This window comes from Solanum pennellii, chromosome 1 (assembly GCF_001406875.1).
Source record: "Solanum pennellii chromosome 1, SPENNV200".
Lineage (NCBI taxonomy): Eukaryota > Viridiplantae > Streptophyta > Magnoliopsida > Solanales > Solanaceae > Solanum > Solanum pennellii.
The window spans coordinates 97952050-97975082 of record NC_028637.1 but is presented as its reverse complement, the minus strand read 5'-3'; the positions used below and the strand labels follow the sequence as shown (position 1 = coordinate 97975082).

Sequence of the window (23033 nt, the reverse complement as noted above, 5' to 3'; positions counted from 1 at the left end):
GTTACAATGGGAGTTACATATGTTACATAGGTTACAAAGGGAGTTACATATGTTACATAGGTTACAAAGGGAGTAATGGAGGAATTAAGAATGAAATACATTGATGGATAACCAATGCTAATGGATGATGTAGAAGTCATCCATTCCAATGTTCATTCTTATAACTCCAAAATAAAGCAATTTAATATGTTAAATATTAATATTAAAATGCTAATAACCTAACAATTATTTTAATGGTTAAATTTATTTTTTTCACTTATCTTCTTGTAAAAATTATTATAAATGTCCTAAATTATAGAAAAACTAAATTACAATATAATTGAAAAAAAAAATTTATAAAACTTTTTGATCTCCTCTTTATTCACATTTTTTTCTTTTTATTTCTCTTAGTTTACACTAAAGAATGAATGAAAATATAAAATAAGAATAACAACTAAAGAAGCCAAAAAATAATTGTTTGTGAAAAGATCAAAGACATGCCTTTTTAAAAAAAAAATTAAATTTGAAATTATAAATTTAATATATATATATATATATTTTTTATTTTTTTTTATAAAAATAGGAATATATGTGACCCAATTTTTTCAGGATAGTCCATGGAATATATGTGTGTCATCTTTCAAGCGAGACTTAGGGGTCTACGGTATAAGAAGGCTTGTTATTCATACAACATTGTAAATTTAGTTAACTAGTTAAAAAAATCAACTTATTTAGTGATAATATCTATACTTTAATAATATTAGTAAACATGTCAAAAATGTCATTATTTTAAAAATAAATAATTATTATGATATTATTAATATTTTCTCTCTCATAGATTACACATTTTCCTATATTTTTGTAATTGGATAGATATTAATGTCATTTGAATTTTTCTCTCTCTTTTCTTAAGTTTATCAATTTCTCTCTCTTATTTTCTTCCTAATCAAATTTTCAGATTTTTTTCTCTTTCTTATTCTTCTTTTCAATTTCTCTCTCTAACATTCTTCCAAATCAATTCCACAGATTTTCGATTCAATATATTAATATTTTCAATTATTCTCATTTAATTTAGTTGCAAGATTTGATTTGAAGATTAACATTGATTTGGGTATTATGTTTTTCAGATTCTTTATTTATTTATTTGTGTTTTTTTTTATTTTTTTTATTTTGTTGTTGTTCTTAAAACATTTTTTAGGGTTTGAGACTGCATAATTCTATCTTCAATTGACGTTTTCAAGAGAGTTACTAGAGGTATTGGACAAAATAATCAAAGTTCTTCCGATTTTTCATCATTTAATTTTTTTCACTCAAGAATTAAACAACAACGTAGGTTTCGCTTCTAAATCTAAGGAGGGTATACGACGGGGGAAAATCCTACACAAATTCATAACCATGAAGTTGAAGAAGACCAATTTGTTGGAGAAGTTTTTTTTTTTTTTTGCATGTTTTGTGTCTTGCATGTTTAGTTTAATTTTGTTTAGTAATTTTTAAGATTCAAAAAAATTCATGTTAAAATGCGTTTAGAAGTGTATATGGAATTTTTATCATGTTATAGTTAATATTTATTTTTGTATTTCATATATCTATTGTATTTTGTATTCTGTTTTTTTTATGTGTTAGTTATGTCAATGTAACACATTATATGAGTTTGATTGTGTATGTTTTTTGTATTCATAAATTTTAAAGTATATATTGAATTTTGTTGTTGTTTTAGTCAGTATGTATTTTTGTATTTCATTGTTTTATTGTATTTTGTATCCATAGATTTGGAATCGTATTTCATATATTTAATTCATTTTGTATTCTGTTTTTTTTAGTTATGTCAATGTACCACAGTTAATATTTATTTTTGTATTTCATAATTTTATTGTTTTTTGTATTCATAAATTTGGAAATATATATTGAATTTTGATACTGTTTTAGTTAGTATGTATTTTTACAATTTACAGTTGTATTCATTCAAAAATTATGTTGCATTGTTTCCGAATTTGACATTTTTTTCTAATTTGTATTTATTCTAAAGGTATGTCAACTAGTTATGTATTTTATTTAAGAATGAGTACACCAAATATTCGATTATTTCTTTTCAATTTTATATTTTCATTCACTTTTTCATCATACTAATTTTTTGTATTTTATATATTATTATACAAAATTCTAAATAAAAACTAGAATAAATAGAAATACAAATAAAATACATATTGAAATGAATACATACAAGATTTTTGATGAAAAAATAACTATATAGGAAAAAATATATATGAAAATACAAATATATTTCTTAAATGACTATATAGATAAATTCGGCATACCTACTGGAATGAATACAAATTAATAAATAACTATAATAAATATAAATAGAATATATTGTGGAATGAATATAATTTTAAAAAGGTAAACATTCTAGAGAAAAAAAAAGAATAAAATTTAAATTTTATTTGAAAATGTAACTGATGAGAAAATTAAGGATCCTTAGTTTTTTTTGAAATATTCACTCCCTTGATTTTCTCCCTTTTGTTATTAAATAATTATATTCTTTAAATAAAAACAAATAATGAAAACATAAATAAGATACATAACAAACTAAAATTTGACATTTTTACTAAATATTGAAAGTGTTGTTAATGAGCCCTATTAAATGCTAAAATATTGACATTTTGAAAAATTTCCCTTAGTTTTACAATGTTTGGTAAAAGTTTTTTTATTAAGTTGAAAAGTCAACAGGACTTATACTATATTTGGTTGCATTTTTGTAGTCCTACATAATTAATACCAACATAACTTATGAGGGAATCTATGTATAAAGTTATGCAGGATAGAAGGTGAAATAAGTTATGTCGGTATTAGTTATACATGTATTAAAGTGATAAATTATATATTTACCCTATTAATTTATTTTATTATTTAATTGGATACTGTATTATTTTCGTATATATAGGTTTGTTGTTTATATTTCTTTCTTATATTAAGACCATCTTTATTTCTGTTAATTTATTTTATTTATTTTTTAATTGAAAATTTTATTGTTTCCTATCAACATGTGTTGTTTTTTTTATTTATTATTATATATAGAATATTTTTAATTCTTTTTATATACTTACCATTTTGATTGATTTATGCAAATATAAATATTTTTTTAATATTAGAAATTTGTTCTATATTTTTTAACGATAAATATACTAATCAAATATTAATATTATATATTACTCAATATATTTTATATTTATTAGCATGTATTATTATTTTGTAAATAATATATATTAATAATTTATAATAAGTTTAATATTCAATAGTTAATAATTCATGTATTGTAATTTCTACGTGACTAAATAATATCCACATAATTAATACCCTGCATAACTAAATCTTGCATAACTAAACCCTGCATAACTCGATCTTGCATAGCTAATATTTACATAATTAAATTCTGCATAACTAAATCTTACGTAACTAATATTTACATAATTAAATCCTACATAACTAATACCTGCATAGCTTCAACCAGTAATCAAACGCTTAGTATTTATAACACCGATGAAACTTATTTGACATTTTATGCGATTTTTTTTAATTTTATTTCCTTATATAAACCGTAACAGACCACACCATAAAAGAGAAATTCTTCCGCGTTTTGCAAGAATTCTCAAGAAATCAAGAAGAGAAAACTCAAATTTTGTAGCTATAAAATACCCCTAAATTCCTTAAACCCCCATTTTCAGTCTCTGCTTCTCTCTCACACACACACACTGCAGTGTCTCTTTCGTTAGCGGAAATTTGAAAAAAAGAAGAAGAAAGAGGCTCTCAATCTGCAGTATGGTAAGCTATGAGTTGTCTTTATCTATTGGCAGTGCTTTCTTGAAGTGTTGCTAAGAAATCGGAACTTGTGTATTGAAAATCTTGAACTTCTTGTTTTTGCTATTTTACAGGATTTGTTTAGGCAGGCTATTCTTCGACAAGGGCCACCTCAAGAATTCGCTCTTCTAACTGTTCAAGAAGCTATAAAACCTCAGGTTTCTATATACACCCTTTTATCTTTTCTATGTGTGTGCCCTAATTTCTTGATTTCATAAACACAACACAAACAAATTCCTGAGATTGTTACTTCCAAGAAAAGAACTAAATCTCTTCTATATGTGTGCCCTAAATTCTCTTGCACAAAGAAATTCCTTACAAGAAAAGAACTAAGCTATACAAAGTTGTCCTACTTTATGTTTTGCATAAAACTGCTTCAAGATTGTGTAAATTTTCTTAAAGGGGAAGTGTTCTCTATGCTATTCACTTCTATTTCACTATTGAGTTGTTGGGAAGGCACTTTGATCCTGCTAATACTACAAAAGAATGTTTTTGATCGGTGAATATGCTAGATTTTATCTCCGCTTTTAACCTTCATTCATTAAATTATTACAATTTCAACTCTTAGCTTTATTTCCCAAACTAAATAGGACACCCAGTTGCAAGATGTGGAGTACATATGTATGTTTGTTGATCTATGTTTATTTGGAGGCATGTGTAATGCAACAGGTGTGTATATGCATCTTGTAATGCGTTATAGAGGTGTATCTGTATGTTTTCTAGTACCATTGACTGCTTGTGTAGATTAGAAGGAAAAACAAAAAAAACAAGACAAATCTGCATATAATGTATACAGGAAAGTGAAACAGAAACAAAGACAAATTATACAAATATTGTTGCAGATCAATGAAGATTCATGCAGTGGATCTCAAATAGTCAACGGTAATACATGTCCTTCACATTATTCACTTTTCTGAAGAACTAAGACCTGAAAGTGTTCAGTCAACCAGATGTTGATATGGGCTAAAATTCATCGAACCCATCGAACCCATTAGCTTTACCTGACAAAAAGCCTACCTTTTTCCTTTGTTTAGAGGTTGGGGTTCAGGAATGTTCAAGTTTAAACATAAGACCTTGCTCTCTGCTTTTGAATTGGACCTTTTGCAGTATTACAAGTAGCCTAGCTTTTCTTTGATAGTGTTCCCCAAATGTATTGACTATGCCATTTTCCATTTATTGTGATGGTGACACATTTGTAGATTTTTCTGTTTTCTTTGTTTGAGGTGCAGTATTCATTATATAGAAGTCCATTTTGTGCTACATAATAGTAGCTTATGTGATAAATTATTCATCTAGGTTTCTCTGAGTAGTTATGATTGAGATGTGTTTACTAATGTGAGGTTGTTGCTATAGGATTATATTTAGCCTATTGACTATTCTGGTCATCTGCAGAAGCAAACTAAGCTAGTCCAAGATGAGAATCAGCTGTTGGAAAATATTCTCAGGTCGCTACTTCAAGAACTGGTGGTATGTGTGATTTTTCTTAATGGGAATTGCTTCATAATTTATGAAAACGTTGGTTGATGAAAATTGGACTTGGTAAATCATGGTGAATTGTAGTTTAGGGTGACTGGCAATCTCAAATTGTGACGGTGTTGACTAATTTATGGTTAGTCCCATCTCATTTGTTAGACTACTCTTTCCAGTTTCTTGATATTAGGCTTTTTTGAACAGAGGTTTATCGGAAACAACCTCTTTACTCCGCAAAGGTAGGGGTACATTCAACTTACATCCTACCCTCCCAGAACCCACTTGTGGGATTACACTGGGTATGTTGTTGTTGTTCTAGGCTTTTTTCATATGTATTTTTTTTTATAAGTAAACCTTTATATGTATTTAACAAAACAATTTCCAGTCTTAAGATTTTTCCCTTGGTCTAAGTCAAAGTTATCAACCTTAGCTTTCTTAATTATGATCTTGTTCGGACCAGCTTGCGCACGTTGACTACTCCACCTTGTACCTGCTACTTCCGACCAACACAAGTATCAACTACTGTTGGGAAGAAAACAACATACCCAGTGTAATCCCACAAGATGAATATGATCTTCACGCCCTGCCCTTTTTTATTGGATTATTTTCATCTTCCCAGCTTCTATTGTCATCGTGTAGGCATATTTTCACTAAAACTTGCACATTCCAATGCGAGTCAATGTTCCACTAAATACATTCTTCTCATTAGAAGATAGATTTAGGGTAAACGAAAGATTGGCATTATTGTTCCTAGGATTTGTTCACGTGATAAATTGCATGTACAGGGTAGTATTTTCGTCTATATTAGATATCCTTGATCTTGAATATTCCCTAATGAACATACAAAAGAGAAGTTTTGGAGGCTGAACTTAGAAAAGGACTAGTTGATAGGTCTACCGGTATAGTTTGAACAGTATTTGGCGGGTAAGTCCAAAAAATGGTATTTGTTAATGCATAAGTGTGTTAAAAGACTATTTGTCTCAACTTACATAGTCAATAGTTTTTGTTTTTTGAGAAGGATATATAGGACAAGTTTACTTAACTTATATAGTCAAGACTCCACTAGGTTAGATGAAATGCACTGGCTCAACATCCAGGGCAAGTTGTGGTTGTGACTGGTTCAAGTAACAAATTGAAATGGAAAGAGTACATCACAAAATTTACCAGAATACTTCTTAGGCGGTGGCTGATTTATCAGGAAATTCTGTAATTGTATCTCCTGCATGACAAAAAAAGCTGAAGCTGTTTCTTTCTTGTTCACAAGCCTTGTAAAGTTGGGAAAATATTCATGTTACCTTTTCATCATTTTTTCTTGTTTTCTTTTGAACTTCTCACCATTGGTCATGCTATTAAGTACTTTTCTGGGTAGCATGACCGTCTTCCGATTAGTGAATTTTCTTTATCCTGTCACAGGCTGCTGCAGTTCAGTCGGGGCAGAAAGTCATGAAGTATGGAGTGTCAATTGTTGATGGTGAATCAAGTCAGGGTCAGATTCCCCGCCTTCTTGGTGAGTGTCTGGTAGCACTAACGATTTTACTGCAAAGAAGACATATTTTATTAGCATGTTTCTTGGTCTCAGAATATTCGAAGTGTTTCACCTAAGAAGACATGAGGTATAAGATGTTATATCTCACAGATCAAGAAGCTAGTTGAAAAAAACAAACTAAAGAGGGTTGAATGGTAGATTTGAGAAGGATAGGTAGACTTCAATTCATCACTTCATATTTACATTCTGCCCAGAGTTCACACCAGGAATATACCTGTCCCTAGCCACTCACGTCTTTGGGATTCATCTGCCTCCAATCTTCTGAGTTCTTTTGAAATTTGAAGACTCATTTTTCTTAAGCTAAGGACTTGAGATATATTGATTTTTTTCCATCTCGTAAGGTTGTTTATGTTCTTCCTTTTGGTTATTATCAGGAAATTTCAAACCTTAAGACTCTTTAGTTGTAAATAGTACTGCTAAGAAACAAAATTCATCTTATTGTTAATTTGTTATACATCTAATGTTTACCCCAAAGGAAAAAAATCAGCTAAGATCACAGCTGTTGTAGAGCAGAGGTAGAGCGATCCTTGAGATATGCCTTCATTGCTAATGGAATGGGTACATAATGCTAGGTGTAAAAAAGTATACAACTAATATTTTGAAGTTGGATTTATAGAAGTCTATGAATTCTCTGGCTGATTCTCAGAGGAGTTGGTGTTGGTGAGATGCATTTATTATCTTAATCTTGTTTATGAAGCTATCATGGATAGCCACTTGTTCTTTCCTTGTAACATTTTCTTTTAATTTATTTATAGATATTGTTCTATATCTTTGTGAGAAAGAGCACGTCGAAGGTGGCATGATATTTCAACTTTTGGAAGATTTGACAGAAATGTCAACGATGAGAAATTGTGAGGACGTTTTTGGGTATATAGAGAGCAAACAAGACATATTGGGGAAGGTATGCATAATTATCGGCTGTTTCAGTTCTATGAATATTTCTCGGTAAAAAAAAGTTCTATGAATATTTCTGACTTTTGTGATGGTATGAGTTTACTTTGTGCAGCAAATTCTTGTCATTTAAAATGTTCATGTTCATCATTTTGACATACAGCCAGAACTCTTTGCCCGGGGAAAGCTTGTTATGTTGAGGACGTGTAATCAGTTGCTTCGTCGTCTATCAAAGGTGCATAGTGCTTTGCATTTCAGCTTTGTCTATGTATTATATATCAGAAATATGTTCGTCTCTATTTGCACATCAATTCATCTGGTGCATGTCATGAAAATATATCTACTTGCAGCAATACAGGTCATTACTTATTGTCAATGCAAAAAAAGAGAAGTTTCTAGTATCCGGACAATGGCATTGCACTTTGATTTAATTTATGATGGCAAAAAACTTCATTTTGTTGTATTATACTAAAACTTTCCCTCGTTATTTGATTGAGGGGCTATTTTGGTTGTGCAAGCATTAATTCAAATCTCTGATCTATTTCCTAATGATCAAGAGTTAAAGTTCAATTTAGTTTATAATGGAATTCTTTGACAAAGGTAAAAGTTATACTGTGCTGGAAACAGTATTTACAGTTCAAAAAGCACAACCGAACGCGATCCTTGATCTTCTCATAAGTATTCAAAATGTCTAATAGAGAGTTTACGTCTTCCATGAGTTTTTTTGCACTACAAGTGAATAAAAGAATATAATTCATCTCGATTTTCTGTTTTGGGCTGCTACATTCTTCAAAACATCTCGGGTTTCTTTCCTTCCACATATAATGGAACTTTTTTTTTGTGGGGGTGTTTTGTTCATTATAGAGCTAAAGAGGAGATATGTATGTAGTATGTATTAAAGCTTTTTGGGAGGAAGACTTGTTTTTGTCTTGTGCTGTTTATTTGTTTTGCCCTGTCTTTCTGGAGAATGACATTATTGATGAAGATGTAATATATAGGAATAATAAGGATGCTCATAATGGACCAGTGCTATTAATATAAATCCAACTGCTTTTTTTATACATGTAATGAGGAAGAATTGAACCCAATAAAATCAACTCCTTGAAAACAAAAAACTCGGAGAAAGACTCAAATAGTGCATTCCCCTTTACTTGGTAGGGCTTGAAAGACTGGACAACTTCTTTTCCTTTCCTATCTCATATTTTCAATTCAAGCTGAAATAGGAAAACTGCTAGCAACACTAGGCCCAGTGTTTAATTTCGCAAGTAGAGGGGACATTAAGAGGGGCTTGTCCAGTCATGATTATAATCTGGCCCACAAAAAACTTGGAAGCTAGTGTCATAGAAGAGATAGTGACCAAGAGATTTCTCTTTTAGAGTTTGAGTCGCAGACTGAAGCAATCAGAGTAAATGTTGGGGAATGCCGACAAAGAGGACACATTATTAGTCTCTTAGTCTCTCTGAATAGATGCCGTTGTCTACCTATCTGGAACTTCAGTTAACTAGAATGTTTAGTTAGATTTGGAGAACTTTTCCTGCACATCTACGGTTGAAAAGTAATTGTTAGAATGATTGACGATCATTGTTGGGAATATTTGTGCCTTGATTCAAAGACGGAGACGAAAGCCCATTGGTAGTCATTGCTTGTATCACCTTTTCGATACGTGATGTTTTAATGTTAGGCGATCTATATTTTCATGAAATAAAAATATTATTATATTTAAGCCAATTCAACTATCAGGGGTCAATTAAATTCAAATTTCGCTGTATTTCATTCCTTTTCATGGCTGGTAAAACCTGAACAATACTTGTTGGGTACCAGTTATCTTCTCTCTAAGTAAACAAACTGTTCCAGTATTTTCCTGGCTTAACATCTTGTATTGCAGGCAAATGATGTTGTTTTCTGTGGGCGCATTATCATGTTTCTTGCTCACTTCTTCCCCTTATCTGAGCGTTCTGGTATTTAATTTTCTTTCTCTATATGTGGTTGGATCGCCCGTTTGTATATTGGTGCTAATTTGTTTGCTCAAATTCCTACAGCTGTAAATATAAAGGGAGTTTTCAATACATCGAATGAGACAAAGTATGAGACAGAAGTTCCTGAGGGTAGGCATCTTTCCCTTCACTTTCTTGCAGATTTGGTTTTGCACTTTTTTAATGCTAACAGTGCATCAACTTGTTTGGTTTCAGGTATTTCTATTGATTTCAACTTTTATAGAACACTTTGGAGTCTACAGGTTGGTATCAGGTGTTTTGTTCTTTTAGGGGAATACTTTCGATTAGCATAGTCTGTTAGATAAGCATCCTTAAAAACCTAACATCATGAGATTATTTCTGCATTTCCTGGTTACCCAGTTGCTTTCATACTCGTTACTTCTGAAGAAGTGTCACAGAGTGCTCTTTTACAATTTTAGTGGGAGCTGGAGGTCCTGATATAACTTCTAAAGAATTTACCGCTAAATGTATAAAAGTAAAGCATTTCTTTGAATCCGTTCCAAGTTTTGCTGTTGATTATCATACTGAATCATGAGGTGCAACCTCTATCACCAAAGCAGCAACACAATATTTATTACAAATGAAGTCATCAGGATGTCTTTGTAACATTGAAATCCTAGTTGATGCTATAGATGAAGTTCAGAGATGAGACTGTTGGTGAGAAACCAGAGGAACAAAGAATTGTTAGTAAACATAGAAGACAAGGAAATAAAAGAATGGATGTATATTTTATGTTATATAAATATATAGACCGGGGCGGGTGGGGAAAATATGTGTAAAAGAGAGAACAAATGCACCTGAACTGGAAGATTAGGGTTTCTTTGATGTTGATATTACTGCAAAAATGCAGTTTGGGTTTTATGATGATATTACAACATGAAGTAAATTAGAAACGACAAAAGATAGCCATATTTGGCGTGTGAGTTAGGCTTCAGGGCTTGATCTTGAGTTAAAAGTACGTACAAGCTGGCTGTAGTTTGAGAAGAAGTGATTTGAGCTAAACCAATGTTTGGGTAGCACGACAACCTACTAAATCCTGCAGCAAAGTTGCAGATTTGTACCTATGCAATAGCGCCATGGTTTTATAGCATACTATCACCATTTGGTGAGAGTGGCAATTCTGATTGTGGATTAGTGGATTCATGGATTATTTCGTATTGCATTTGCTTTTATTAATAGGTATTGGTAAATATTTTAAAAATCGACCCCTCCCCCCAAGAAAGAATCTTTCAAGAAGTATAAAAGACTTAGTAACCAAATCATGTCCTCTGTGGAAATGATATCATCACTATAAATGGCTATAGAAAATGTTACAAACTCTATGGACATAATTTAATCACTTCAATTGGCTTATTGGAAAAATTCTGATTCATTGGTGCTGTAGATGCAATCCCTGTTTCAATTGCATATTCCGTTTTCTCAGTTCCTTCTGTCATAATATCTGAAGGAGGTTCTCTTTGGATATGTCCATTATCATTTTCCATTTCATAATCGTTTCTTCTCAATTGCATGTTTTGCGGTTGCATTACCTTGAATACAAGATTAAAAAGGAATATTTGATTTAGGTTCTTCAAGTGGCTTATAAATGCTTTGCAATGGGAACTTTAACTTACTTTTGTTGTAAAATTCCTCCACTAGCATGCTTTAGGTATGAGTAGCCATCTTACACTTATGCTGCATTGACTACCCAGTGACCTCTATCGTCACACGCAATGCAAATAGTAGGTACTTGGTCATCTGTGTTGTATTGTTTTCTAAATCTAGTGCAGCCCTTGTGGTACATCCCTTAGAATCAGCTGTTTCCTAATGAAGATGAAGGCTGATAAGGTGCCTACTTGATGTCTCTACCACTACCTATGTGTATTGACCTTCGATTCATAGAAGTTAAAGCTGTAGCTTAGTTTGAGTAGTCTCCTTCACAGATGTGAGATTACATTTATATGTAGTTTTTGTTTCATTTTTATTTGTCTTTCTAATAGGAGGTAAGAACAGCAATTTATGGATCAAGTGAAAGAGAATCTCGTGGAACCGAAGTGGGGTGAGAGAAGGCAAAGAGAAACCCATTAAAATCCAGTAACTATTAGTGTCCAGGAGTTTGTTTAGAAAGGAGTTAGCTTGCTTTTAGCAAAGCATAAGCTAGAAAACTTTCCTTATGTAGTATTTCCTTAAAGTAATGGGGAGATATAAAGGAAACTGATACAACCATGTTCTAGCTCTTTGATTCTGTCAAAATTGATTCCCCACCCCCAAAAGAAACGGATGTAAGCAAAGAGATACTGTCAAACTTAAATTTGAAATTATCTCCCTATACTCTTCTAAAGCAGTCATGTTTGATAATTAATACGAGTGGCACATCAGATTAGGGTGATAGGGGGTCGTCACTTGCTGAATTCAGACAATCTTTATTTATGTATGAATCACTGTATTTGAAGTATCTCTGATAAGCTCTGGGCATGTGCTTCCCCCAGCTTCCTGTCTTGTTTAGTAATTTTCTTAGCTTTGCTAACTTAGGAGTACTTCTGCAATCCACCATCCCTGATTAATGCTCCCGGCAAGTGGCACAAATTTACATCCAGTTTGACGGTACACCTCTTTGTCTGTTAAAATTCTTTGTGATGTTTCTGTTGCTGTTTTTTTCATTTACCATATGTAGTGTGTGATCAATTATTCTTTGGGTCTTGCAGCTTGTTCTAAACACTTTTGAGGCTCAGCCTTTAAGTGATGAAGAAGGAAATGCTCATAACCTTGAGGATGATGCTGCAACCTTCAACATAAAATATCTTACAAGCAGTAAACTTATGGGTCTCGAGGTATGGGAGCATTTCCCAATTTTGAAGGCTCTTCTTAAGCAAAAAAGTAGCAAATTCAATAGCATATTCCTGATCATTCTTTTTGTCTCAGCTGAAAGATCCTAGTTTCAGGCGCCACGTTCTGGTTCAGTGCCTCATTCTGTTTGACTATTTGAAGGTAATGATAAGCATGTTGTTAGTTTGAGTTCAAAGTGCAAGTGGATCTTTTAGTAGTAATGTCACCTTCCAACATTAGTTGAAGTTCAATGAATATATATATTTTTTTTTTACAAGTTCCAAAAATATTATTGACTGAACTTCAACTAAAGTTGGAAGGTTTTTTCTCTTTCATGTGTACATATGAGATAAGTTTTTTCTACTTGAATTCACATTATCAAAACATCAAAATTCAGGTGCATATCTTTGATTTTGATCAGGATCATGACAATCCAATATTTGATAATCATTAAGTTGAAGATTCTCTAATATACGGTGTCAGTAGGATTCTTAAATGTCTTCGGTGTGGTGTAACATTGGAGAAGAGAGCTAATAAAAACGTGCAAAACATGCCAAACTTTGTCTCTGCTGGAGTTTTGCTGAGGGAAGCTGTGAGAGTAAAGTTAGCCGAGGGAAGGAGAAGGAAAACTTTGTAGTAAACTGATAGAGAGGAAACAGTAGGTTACGTGGTTTGTAACTTATCTAGAAAGATCTCCTATTGATCTAGTCTCTTGTCATGATGGGCTCATTTGGCTATGACCTACATGTTTGACCATTAGTTTTTGTCCATTATGTCAACTTCACCTTGAAATAGGGAATTTGAAGTTGAAAGCTTGTTTAAGCATGTCAAGTTAAATAATGGTCCGCTCACAAAACTTCAAGTTGTTTCAAGCGAAATTTATGACAAAACACAACCTCAACTTGCAAATACTTTTTCTTTTTTAAAACTTCAACTGAATAGTGTCCAAACTTCTACTTGTTCATTATCATGCAGGCACCAGGGAAAAGTGAGAAGGAATTGCCCTCTGAAGCAATGGTTGGTATTGCCTTTGTTGTTTATTTCATTTCATGCCATATCAGTTTTTTAGTGGTCCCTTGATTCCTGCCATTGCTCTCCCTTTGTGAATATATATGTATATATAAAATATAGCACACACACTGATGCATATCGAGATACTTGCGCTTGGGTTTGCCTAGGCGTGAAAGTAAAACTGTTTCAAATAACTGTTCGTAAGGACTACTCTTTAATCTTAATATGCTCCTTCCAAAAGAAAACCAGGGAATAAATGAGGCCTTTGCTCTTTAACTTATGTTCTGATAGAAGTTCTCTGAAGGAAACCTTGCAACTGTTAACAGAAGTGATTCTCTTTTACAATCTTTAGACTGCTCTTTTCTAGAATATTGCAACATAATTCATGATGATATAACTGATGTTCTTAATATACAATGTTGTGGATAATGAAGAGTATTATTTATGGTAATTTTTGATGTTGCGTATATCTGGGCTACATGTCCTTTCATAAGTTCTTTTCCCTGTTCTATTCTTTACTTCATTCTCATTAGCAAGTGTTATCTTTTGCCTGAACGGGAACCTGTTGTTCCTACATATTTTTTTTCTTTCAAGTGGAAGAATGAGAAAGTAGAACCCACCATTAGGTGGATTGCTATTCTGTGGAACAAATACATGCCTAACACAACAAAATTACTCTCATCCTGTCCCAGAACCACAGCTATCGAGAGAAAAAAGAGGGTGGGGTGGGGTGTGGGGAATAATCTTATATAAGTAAAAAACTGCTTTCTGGAGAAGAGGACCCATTACCTCAATGATTTGACTCCTCCACTTAAGCAAGGGGCTCATCAATAACATGTCTCAACGCATTGGAAACAATAAAATGATAGCATGTACCTTATTTGGTGCACGTCTTAGGGAGGAAATGGGGTCATGGCATATTCTGGTTAATTTGTGATCATATCTCATTTCATAAATAGATCTTATGGTAAAGAGAAAATGCCATCTCGTTTGTTTCTTTCAACCATTTTGAAGTTCTTGCAGATACAGTGCTGCAGAAGTAGGGATTGATATTTTGTTAGTGATTGCTAGTTTGCAAGTCAAGATGCTTGTGTTTAATGTTTGTACCTTATAGAGAAAATGGTTGATCATTTATTGCTGAACATAGCTTTATGTTAACTGGGGAGTCCCTATGGTCACTTACATAATGTAATCATCATGTGCACATCATGGAGTCCAAATGCCTGTCCAACATCGGCTAGGGCGTTCAGTTGAGGTGCCGCAAAGCTCACTAAGATGAATATATGCACACAGAGCATTGTACTGTACCTCAGCAACAAGCTAATTTTGTTTCCTCAAAATTGTAGAAGGAGGAAATAAAGACTAGTGAAGAGCGGGCAAAGAAGCTTCTTGAAATGACTCCACCCAAAGGCATAGATTTCCTCCGCAGTATTGAGCACATTTTGGAGCGTGAAAGGAATTGGGTAAGCATCGGTTTCCTCTCTTTTTTTTGCTCTCTCATGCAGGAGATCTTAGACATTTGTGAGGATACTAGAAGTAATGTGTTTATGTATAACTCATCTAAAATATTCTTCTTCATTCTTCTCCTTGTACATTTCTCTATTTTCTATTTATTGGTTGGCTTATTATGCTTAATATTCTACTTCACTCTTCTCCTCGTACATTTTTCTATTTATTTACTGATTGACTTATTATGCTGTGTGGATGATGGTTTTTTCCATAGGTTTGGTGGAAACGTGATGGCTGCCCCCCATTTGAGAAGCAACCGGTAGAGAAAAAGCTGGTTCAAGATGGAACCAAAAAACGGTATCTAAGTTATAAGTTAGCATGTACTGTTTCTTTTAATCCTTGCCTCAGTGTAATAGCAAAAGTGGAGTCCGTGGAGAGTAGAGTGTACTGAAACCTTAACGCCACCTCATTGAGGTAGAGAGTCCGTCTTCCGGAGACAGCCTTACAACGTATAATATATTGGTGAAAATATCCAGAATATCCAGATCATATGTTTTTTTCTTAGTTTTGCATTTCTCTCACACTAGAAAAATTAAGTTGTTAACAAGAATGAAAGTGCATTGGAGAACCAAGTGTCCTCTAGTGACTCTAAGAAAATGATAAGTAATGAAAAGTTCAAAAAGCAGTAGGCCTATCCCTGTGAAGATCCAACAACTCCATTCTAGAATATAATCCTTCTGCAAGCACCACAGCAATTCGTATAGAACTTTTCCATTCCAAGCTCAGGCAGGATGAATACTTCCGTTCAGGAATCTTTAGCATTATGGTGAAGCTTAATGCACCACTCAACAGACAGCATAAAGTTTTGTTTAGAGCTTCTTACCTTTAGTCCATGTTACATGAGTCCTTCATTTGCCTTCATGTATCTGTCTTTGAACGAGTGTGATATGTGTAGTACTTCGTGCGAATTCCTTAAAATATCCTAAAAATTTAGCAAAAAAACTTGACAGACCTGTACCAAATACTTCCATATGCCATAGTGAATACGCAGCATATTGAAATCCATGTAAGATGGCCTTTATACAACCAAAGTTGCGAATTTGACTAGAAAGTTTCACCAATCAGCACATGCTTTTGCCATGATACAAGAAATCTCCCCCATGGTTTTCTTGAACGAGTGTAGACTAGTGTGAACTACAGACCATGTGAAAAAGTGTATCAACTTACTGTAATGGAAGTCAGCATAGATTTCTGCTACTAAAATACTCGGTTTTCCTTATGTGATCGGAATCCTTGTAAGTTGTAGTTCTTAAATCCAATGCTGAAGGTTATACTCCCTCCATCCCAATTTTTATGACACACTTTCCTTTCTAGTAAGTTCCAAAAATAATGACTCATTTCTATATTTTAGTAGCTATTCAACTTAAACATGCCCATTTTACCATAAATGAGATGATTTATAGCCACACAAACAGCTATGACTCATTTTAGACTACAAGTTTCAAAAGTCCTTTTTTCCTTAAACTCCATACGAGTTACCTTATTAAAAAAATAAATTCCGTGCCAAATGAAACAATATCACATAACTATTTACTCAACAGTTTGTAAATATTTCAATTTTGTGAATTTTAGTTGGTTTGTGATATTTGGTGCTTTTGAACTGTATAATTTGTTTTAAAATTACTAATTACTATGTATGCACATCACATTCTGTAGTAGATGATGTCATTCAGCTGTCTTCCAGCAATTTGAATTGTGCTTTCTCAAATCCTGTTGGGTACAAGACATATTGTTTGCTAAATTGTGCCCTTAGGGCCTATTTCACCTGAACACATTGCGGACCCATCTGCGGGGAATAGTTGTTTATCCCACCCTCAGCAGCCTATGTAACCAAAAAGCGACACAAAGTTCGGTATTCTGCCTTGAGAAGCCAAGGAGAACAAATGAATATGTTTAGTCATCTTTTCAAGAATTCAAACTGCTGCTGTTTTTCGTCCCCTTTACCCATAACTTAGATGATACTTAACCATATTCTTTTTGCCTTACTTGCAGTCGGACACGATGGAGTCTTGGAAACAAAGAACTCTCCCAATTGTGGAAATGGGCTGATCAGTATTCGGTTTGTTTTTCATTAACTTAGTACTTGCTGCTTTCATTCTGTGGCTCTGTATGAGAAACTTACTGATACTGTAACAATGATATACAAAATCATTAGAACTCTTTCATTGACAAATAATTCTAATCATAGATGAGATTAACTTTGAACCTATGAGTATGACAATAGTACCAGTGAGTAGATGTGTAATGGGCTTGCTTGTAATTGATGGTCTCCATGGACTTGTGAAAAGCAAATATCCTCTCATAACCACCATGAACTGTATGAACGATATACACACTGAACATGTTTAAGTACTCGTTAGATTTGTTGCGTGATTAAGATATGAATGCTTATTTCTGGCTTTAATGTAAAACAATGAAGTAAAATTAAGATTAAAATACTTTTATCTTTTTATAATTGAAAATTGTTTTATTGTTCTTCACATTGAGATGATGTCCGCTGTACAAAAGGTATGACATCAATCATACCGAAAGATTTATCCCAACTATCTATACCAGAAAGAATGTTCTCGTTACCCCCAAGAAATACAAATGAACAAGATCTCCGTTTACGTCTATACTGGTCTCGGCACTTATTTAGAACTATTTCTTTTCTCTTCAGATTGTTTAGAATATGCTAAGGTCCACAATTCTGTTGCAAATTACACTATAGGAAATGATCCGCATCCTTTACATGCATTTTGTACACACAACACCGGTTCATACTGTAGTGTGTGCCAGCGTAATCCCTTCGCTGAGACGACGCTCGATAAGAAATGGTGTGTTCCAAAATTGATGTCAGTTACAGATATGCACACTCTTACTCAATTTCTCACTAACAACCTGTTAGCCTTTCATTCTTTCATTCTAATTATTCCATGACTTTTAACCTATACCTTTTTAAAAAAATAATTATTCCATGACTTGAAATCTGTATTGTCCGAAAAACTAAAAATATGAATTTGTAGTTTCTAACATGTCTTATCCAAGGCATCTTGACTCTGAAGAACATTTTGACGTTGAATGCTACTGACATAAACATTTCTTTTATGTCTTCCTCCAGGGTGCTTTAACTGATGCTGAACGGGTGGCCACTCCTGCTATCACAAAGTACTGGAAACCTCTGGCAGAAGATGTAAGTGTCCATTAATTCTCTTTTAGAAAAGCTACTTTTGCAGTAGATAACAACAACATACCTAGTGTAATCCCACAAGTGGACAACTTCTGCAGAAGATGTTCCCTCTAATGTCTACTTCGTGTTAGTCCCTTTGCTGCGGTAGGAACAGGTGTCTTTGTAGTATTTCCTTGATTTCTGAGTTTGATTTTTATCTCTTCTGATCTGATAGATGGATGAATCTGCTGGAATAGAAGCAGAATACCATCACAAAAACAATCGGGTTAGTCTCTCCATCTTTTCTGCTTGGTTTTCTTCCTACACTATTACCACCATGGCATTTTGTTCTTGGTTACAGCTCAAATGACCTCTTATTTCCAACAATGGCATTTTTAAGAAGAATATATGCACGCAAGTAGCTAAAGGCTAAAACCCATTCAAGAGATTAAAAAAAGTATCTAAAGCTCATTGACATTAGAATATAAAAGAACTGTGTTGCCATATATTTATCTCTACATATATGCAGGGCAGACACCTAATAATAAAATATACAGAACTTGTATAAACCTCGAAGCTGGACGAAGTAAAGATTTTGCATCAGATAAAAAAAGTTGAAAACAGCTTTCTCAGTTAAAAAGTGATAAGGAAAAGGTTTGTCTTGATATACAGATATAGCTGATAGTTCATAACCTTCAATGAGAACAGAAGTCGCGTACTTTTGATTCCATGCTGTCATGTTTTGGTGCTACACCCTTGAATTATTCTTAAGTTGTCATTTTATTCCATCACATGATCAACTATTGCCCCTTTACACTATGTTTGGATTGTTGTTATCCATTGTATAGTATTATATCGTTATTATACCTACAAGGTTTGTTTTGATTGTTATTTAAAATTTACTGTATTGTATTGTTAAATTTCATTGTTACGTAACAATGAAAACCCCCATTTTATGGAACAACCAATTTGGTGTGTTCCCGTTGTTACTTAATTTCTTTTTATTTACATAATATTTCAAAATACTATTTTACTCTTTACTTAATTATTTAAATCTAGTCAAACCTCCTACACCTAGAATAATTAAGGATATTTTAGTAAATTTATAAATTATAATACAGTACGATACGATCAAACCAAACAATTAAAATGTTACTAAACAACAACAAACAATACAATCTAGCCAAGCATTGTATCTACCATACAATACAGTACAATAAAGTATAATACAATACAATACATTATGAAACAATGGGTAACAATGATCCAAACAAAGTGTTAGTTTCTAAACAGTAATTAAGTGGCACGTGCTAAATTCATTGCAATAGTAGTTGCTTAAGAGCAATCTGTAGTAGTTCCTCTAAATTTATTTACTTGTTTCCTTTTTGCTCCTACAAAATTCATGTAGGTTACTTTTTAGTCTTTTTCACTTGTGAGTCCATTCAGAGTGACTAAAAGTGTTCCTTGCATTCTATTGAACAACATCAACAAGGTCTTCAACTTGCCATTCATAAACCCAAACCAAGAGCCATATAGTTGGTGTGAGAAAGAAGGTAGAAGATAACGTTTTTTGCCATTAGATAAATTTTGGCTTACTTGAAGATGGATATCATAGAGAGGCCCAGATGACGTAGTCTGAATTAAATAATTGATGGAGATTACAAATGCAGAAACTGAGATTTATGTGAGAAGGATAAGTTCATGGGACAGTCTCAATATTTCTTGGTAATCTTGCTCTTCTCCAGACCATGGAGGTCAATAAAGTCATCCTGGAAGTTTTATTTCTCAACCCATGAGGGAGTAGTCACATCACTGTTCAACTCCACTGATCAGCCCAAAGGGGATAAATGAGTCTTATGCTTGAATATGAAGTATTAAAGCGCTGTATACTTGAGGGATTTATTATAACTTCTATTTCTTTTAATTCTGTACTATAAATTCTTCAGGTATTCGTTGTAAGTGTAAAACCTAGACATTTTGTTCAACAAGTGTATACTCTACATATATGAGCTTCTCAGGAGTAGCTAGTCATAAAAGAGGCGTATTCTTGCAGTAGACTGACAGCCACTTAAGAATCAAATTAGAATGGAGCTGAATTAATACAGAAAATGCATGTAGTCATACTTCAACTAGTTTGGGTTTGAGTTTTCATCAGAAGTGTTCTTCCCTCAGGGGTGAGAACCCGTAGATGTTCTATCATATGAGCACACCATATATTTCACACTCTCACCTAAAGACGAGTATTCCCAATACCACTGTTCATTTGTTGGGATAGTGTGGTGATCAAACATACATGATACACCTTCTAGGCAGGTGTAATAAGGATATTTGTTCTCGTGCCATCTGGAAGATGGCACATATAGCAGTAGGTAAAATGTTATCTATAAAGTATAATGGATAACTCGTGGAGAAAATTGTTGTGTTGATATCATGGTACATCTTTATGCCTGCTTCCGGTGAATATTTCTTTGACTTCTCTTCGTTGGGTGCATGTTGTAATGATATCCTGGGATCTGTTCAGGTCTATTGTTGGAAAGGTTTGCGGTTTTCAGCCCGGCAAGACTTGGAAGGATTTTCCAGAGTAAGAGCTAATTTATGGGTGTGATTTCAAGTCTTCATCATTAAATGTTTATAAATTCTCAATGCAATATGTTACTTGTTCTTTTTCAGTTTACAGAACATGGTATTGAGGGGGTAGTGCCTCTGGAGCTTTTGCCTAATGAAGTTAGGGCCAAATATCAAGCTAAACCAAGCGAAAGGACTAAGCGGACTAAGAAGGAGGACACAAAAAACTCAGCACAACAAGCAGAAGAAAATCAGGTAACTGCAAGAGAACGTAACCTTATGTTTACTTATGTTCTCAGTTTCCGTTTCTTTTCCTGCAAGTTAATCCCTGTGGCAGTTCTGTGCTGATTTGAAGATAGTAAGTGGCTTCACCATTAGACTCGAGCATCTTTTTGTGTTTGAAATTTCCCCAGGTTTTCATGTACTGTGTGCCACATGGTCTGCACACAATATAAACAAGAATACCCTTGCACAACATTAAAACATTCACACTTGTCAAAAGCTCACCAAATAAGAATGTAAAACTTCAGTTATGTAACAATTTTTTTATCGCCTTTTATAGTTCATTCTGGCCTGTCTTGGTTTTAAATTAGAATAGAGATTGTACTTGAGAATGGTGAAACAAATACAATTTCTTAGGATTTCTAGTTCATTGTTCCTCCTCCTTTTCTTCTCTTAATGGTTCTTTTCGTTTAATCTTGTCTAGATTGCAACACCACCAAGTGAGATGGACAATGAAGTGGGCCGAGCGGATCCTGAAGCATCTGCTGCTCCCATGGATACAGATGCCGGAATAGCTACTGTTAACATATGTCAGGAAGAAACTCCTACTCCGGAGGATAACCTGAAGCAAAGCTCTGACACAGATGTTGCTCAAGAAGCAGGGCAGATTGAAGCAGACACAGAAGCAGAGACGGGGATGATTGATGGAGAAACAGATGCAGAAGATCTAGATACAGCAGGCTAATCCAAGTGTGTATTGGATTGTGCACCATGCCGGTGTAACTTGTGTCAACAATCCACTTTATCTGGACTCAATTTGTACCTTGTAACTTAAGTCAGTTGCTTAAGAAGCTTGACAGCAAAAAAAAATNACCATGCCGGTGTAACTTGTGTCAACAATCCACTTTATCTGGACTCAATTTGTACCTTGTAACTCAAGTCAGTTGCTTAAGAAGCTTGACAGCAAAAAAAAAAAAAATTAAAAATTACACACTTTAGAATTAATTACACATTTTTGCATAGATCTTAATTGTTGAGAGGTGGGATTTGTTGCAAGTGAGATAGAAGGATGGGTGTTGTGTATTAAATTATTAATAATATCTTTTTTTTATGTTGTTTGGTTGATTGCGCAAGTTCTATTTCTTGTTGATACTCTATTATGTAATAGTTGTCTTAGATTAAGCAAGCTTTTCAAATTTAAATGTAATTATGATTATCCGGCAGAGTTCCTAAGTTATTCAACTGAGTCTAATATAACATGAAATCCTACTAATTTGACATGACTTGCATGCCACCGTTGTGACACATCATATCCAGATATGTTGAAGGTATAATAAAATCGATCTAGCATGATTTGTATGTCACTAAGCTGTTGTCGCTATTATTTCCCCTTATCTTTTGACCCGGATTTTTTCTTATTAAACTTGAAGGCATTTTCGTATAAATATCAAAACTAAAGATAATTTCAAATACTAGGGGTAAAGATATCCTTTTGTACAAACTACCCTTATTTTTGTGCCCTTCAAATGAGATAGTCTTTAATTTTTGTTCTTAGCAATCGAACTTGTCTCTAGCGAGATGTTACTTATGAAATATTTGATATAAAAACATAAACTTTATCTCACGTGAAAAAAATTATTTAACTTAATGTATAAAATTAAAGGACAAGATGAAATAGGGCTAAAATAGCAAATGACCTATAATAATGTTCCGTTAACTTCATGGAGCTAATTGCAACTTTAAAAAATAATTGACTATTATTTTTGAAAAAATTATTTGAATGGATATCTTTTAATAAATAATTACTAATTTTAGCGATACTCTTTATTCATTACCATTTATAGCATTACATAATAATACTATGTTAAATCTGCAATATGTATTAAAAGTGAATTATGTATGCAATAAATATGTATTATAATTGTTATTTGAAGTATGTTATGTTTGTGTGGTAAGAATTTTACACGTTGTATTATAAGTATATTAAAATGTGTGAAAAATGTATTATCCATCAATAAAACTTGTATTATATGTGAAT

At 33.2% G+C, this 23033-nt stretch overlaps 1 protein-coding gene across 2 annotated transcripts; it reads left to right on the top strand.

The window, feature by feature from the left end:
* Nucleotides 1-3694: 3694 nt before the first annotated feature.
* Nucleotides 3695-22152, top strand: LOC107007975 (THO complex subunit 1). Of its 2 annotated transcripts, none has more exons than XM_015206840.2 (22): nt 3695-3798; nt 3909-3992; nt 5227-5301; nt 6718-6811; nt 7606-7751; nt 7905-7976; nt 9627-9699; nt 9781-9846; nt 9931-9977; nt 12247-12318; nt 12420-12545; nt 12637-12702; nt 13516-13557; nt 14898-15014; nt 15275-15357; nt 17053-17119; nt 18161-18232; nt 18444-18494; nt 20730-20789; nt 20879-21028; nt 21480-21763; nt 21868-22152. In XM_015206840.2, exons 1-21 carry the CDS (start codon nt 3796-3798, stop codon nt 21738-21740), a joined length of 1827 nt encoding a protein of 608 aa, XP_015062326.1. In that variant the 5' UTR covers nt 3695-3795; the 3' UTR covers nt 21741-21763; nt 21868-22152. The 2 variants fall into 2 exon arrangements, with proteins under 2 accessions (XP_015062326.1, XP_015062327.1); XM_015206841.2 differs by lacking the exon at nt 3695-3798 and adding an exon at nt 4677-4716 and having other exon boundaries at nt 21868-22128.
* The last annotated feature ends 881 nt before the right edge of the window (nt 22153-23033 follow it).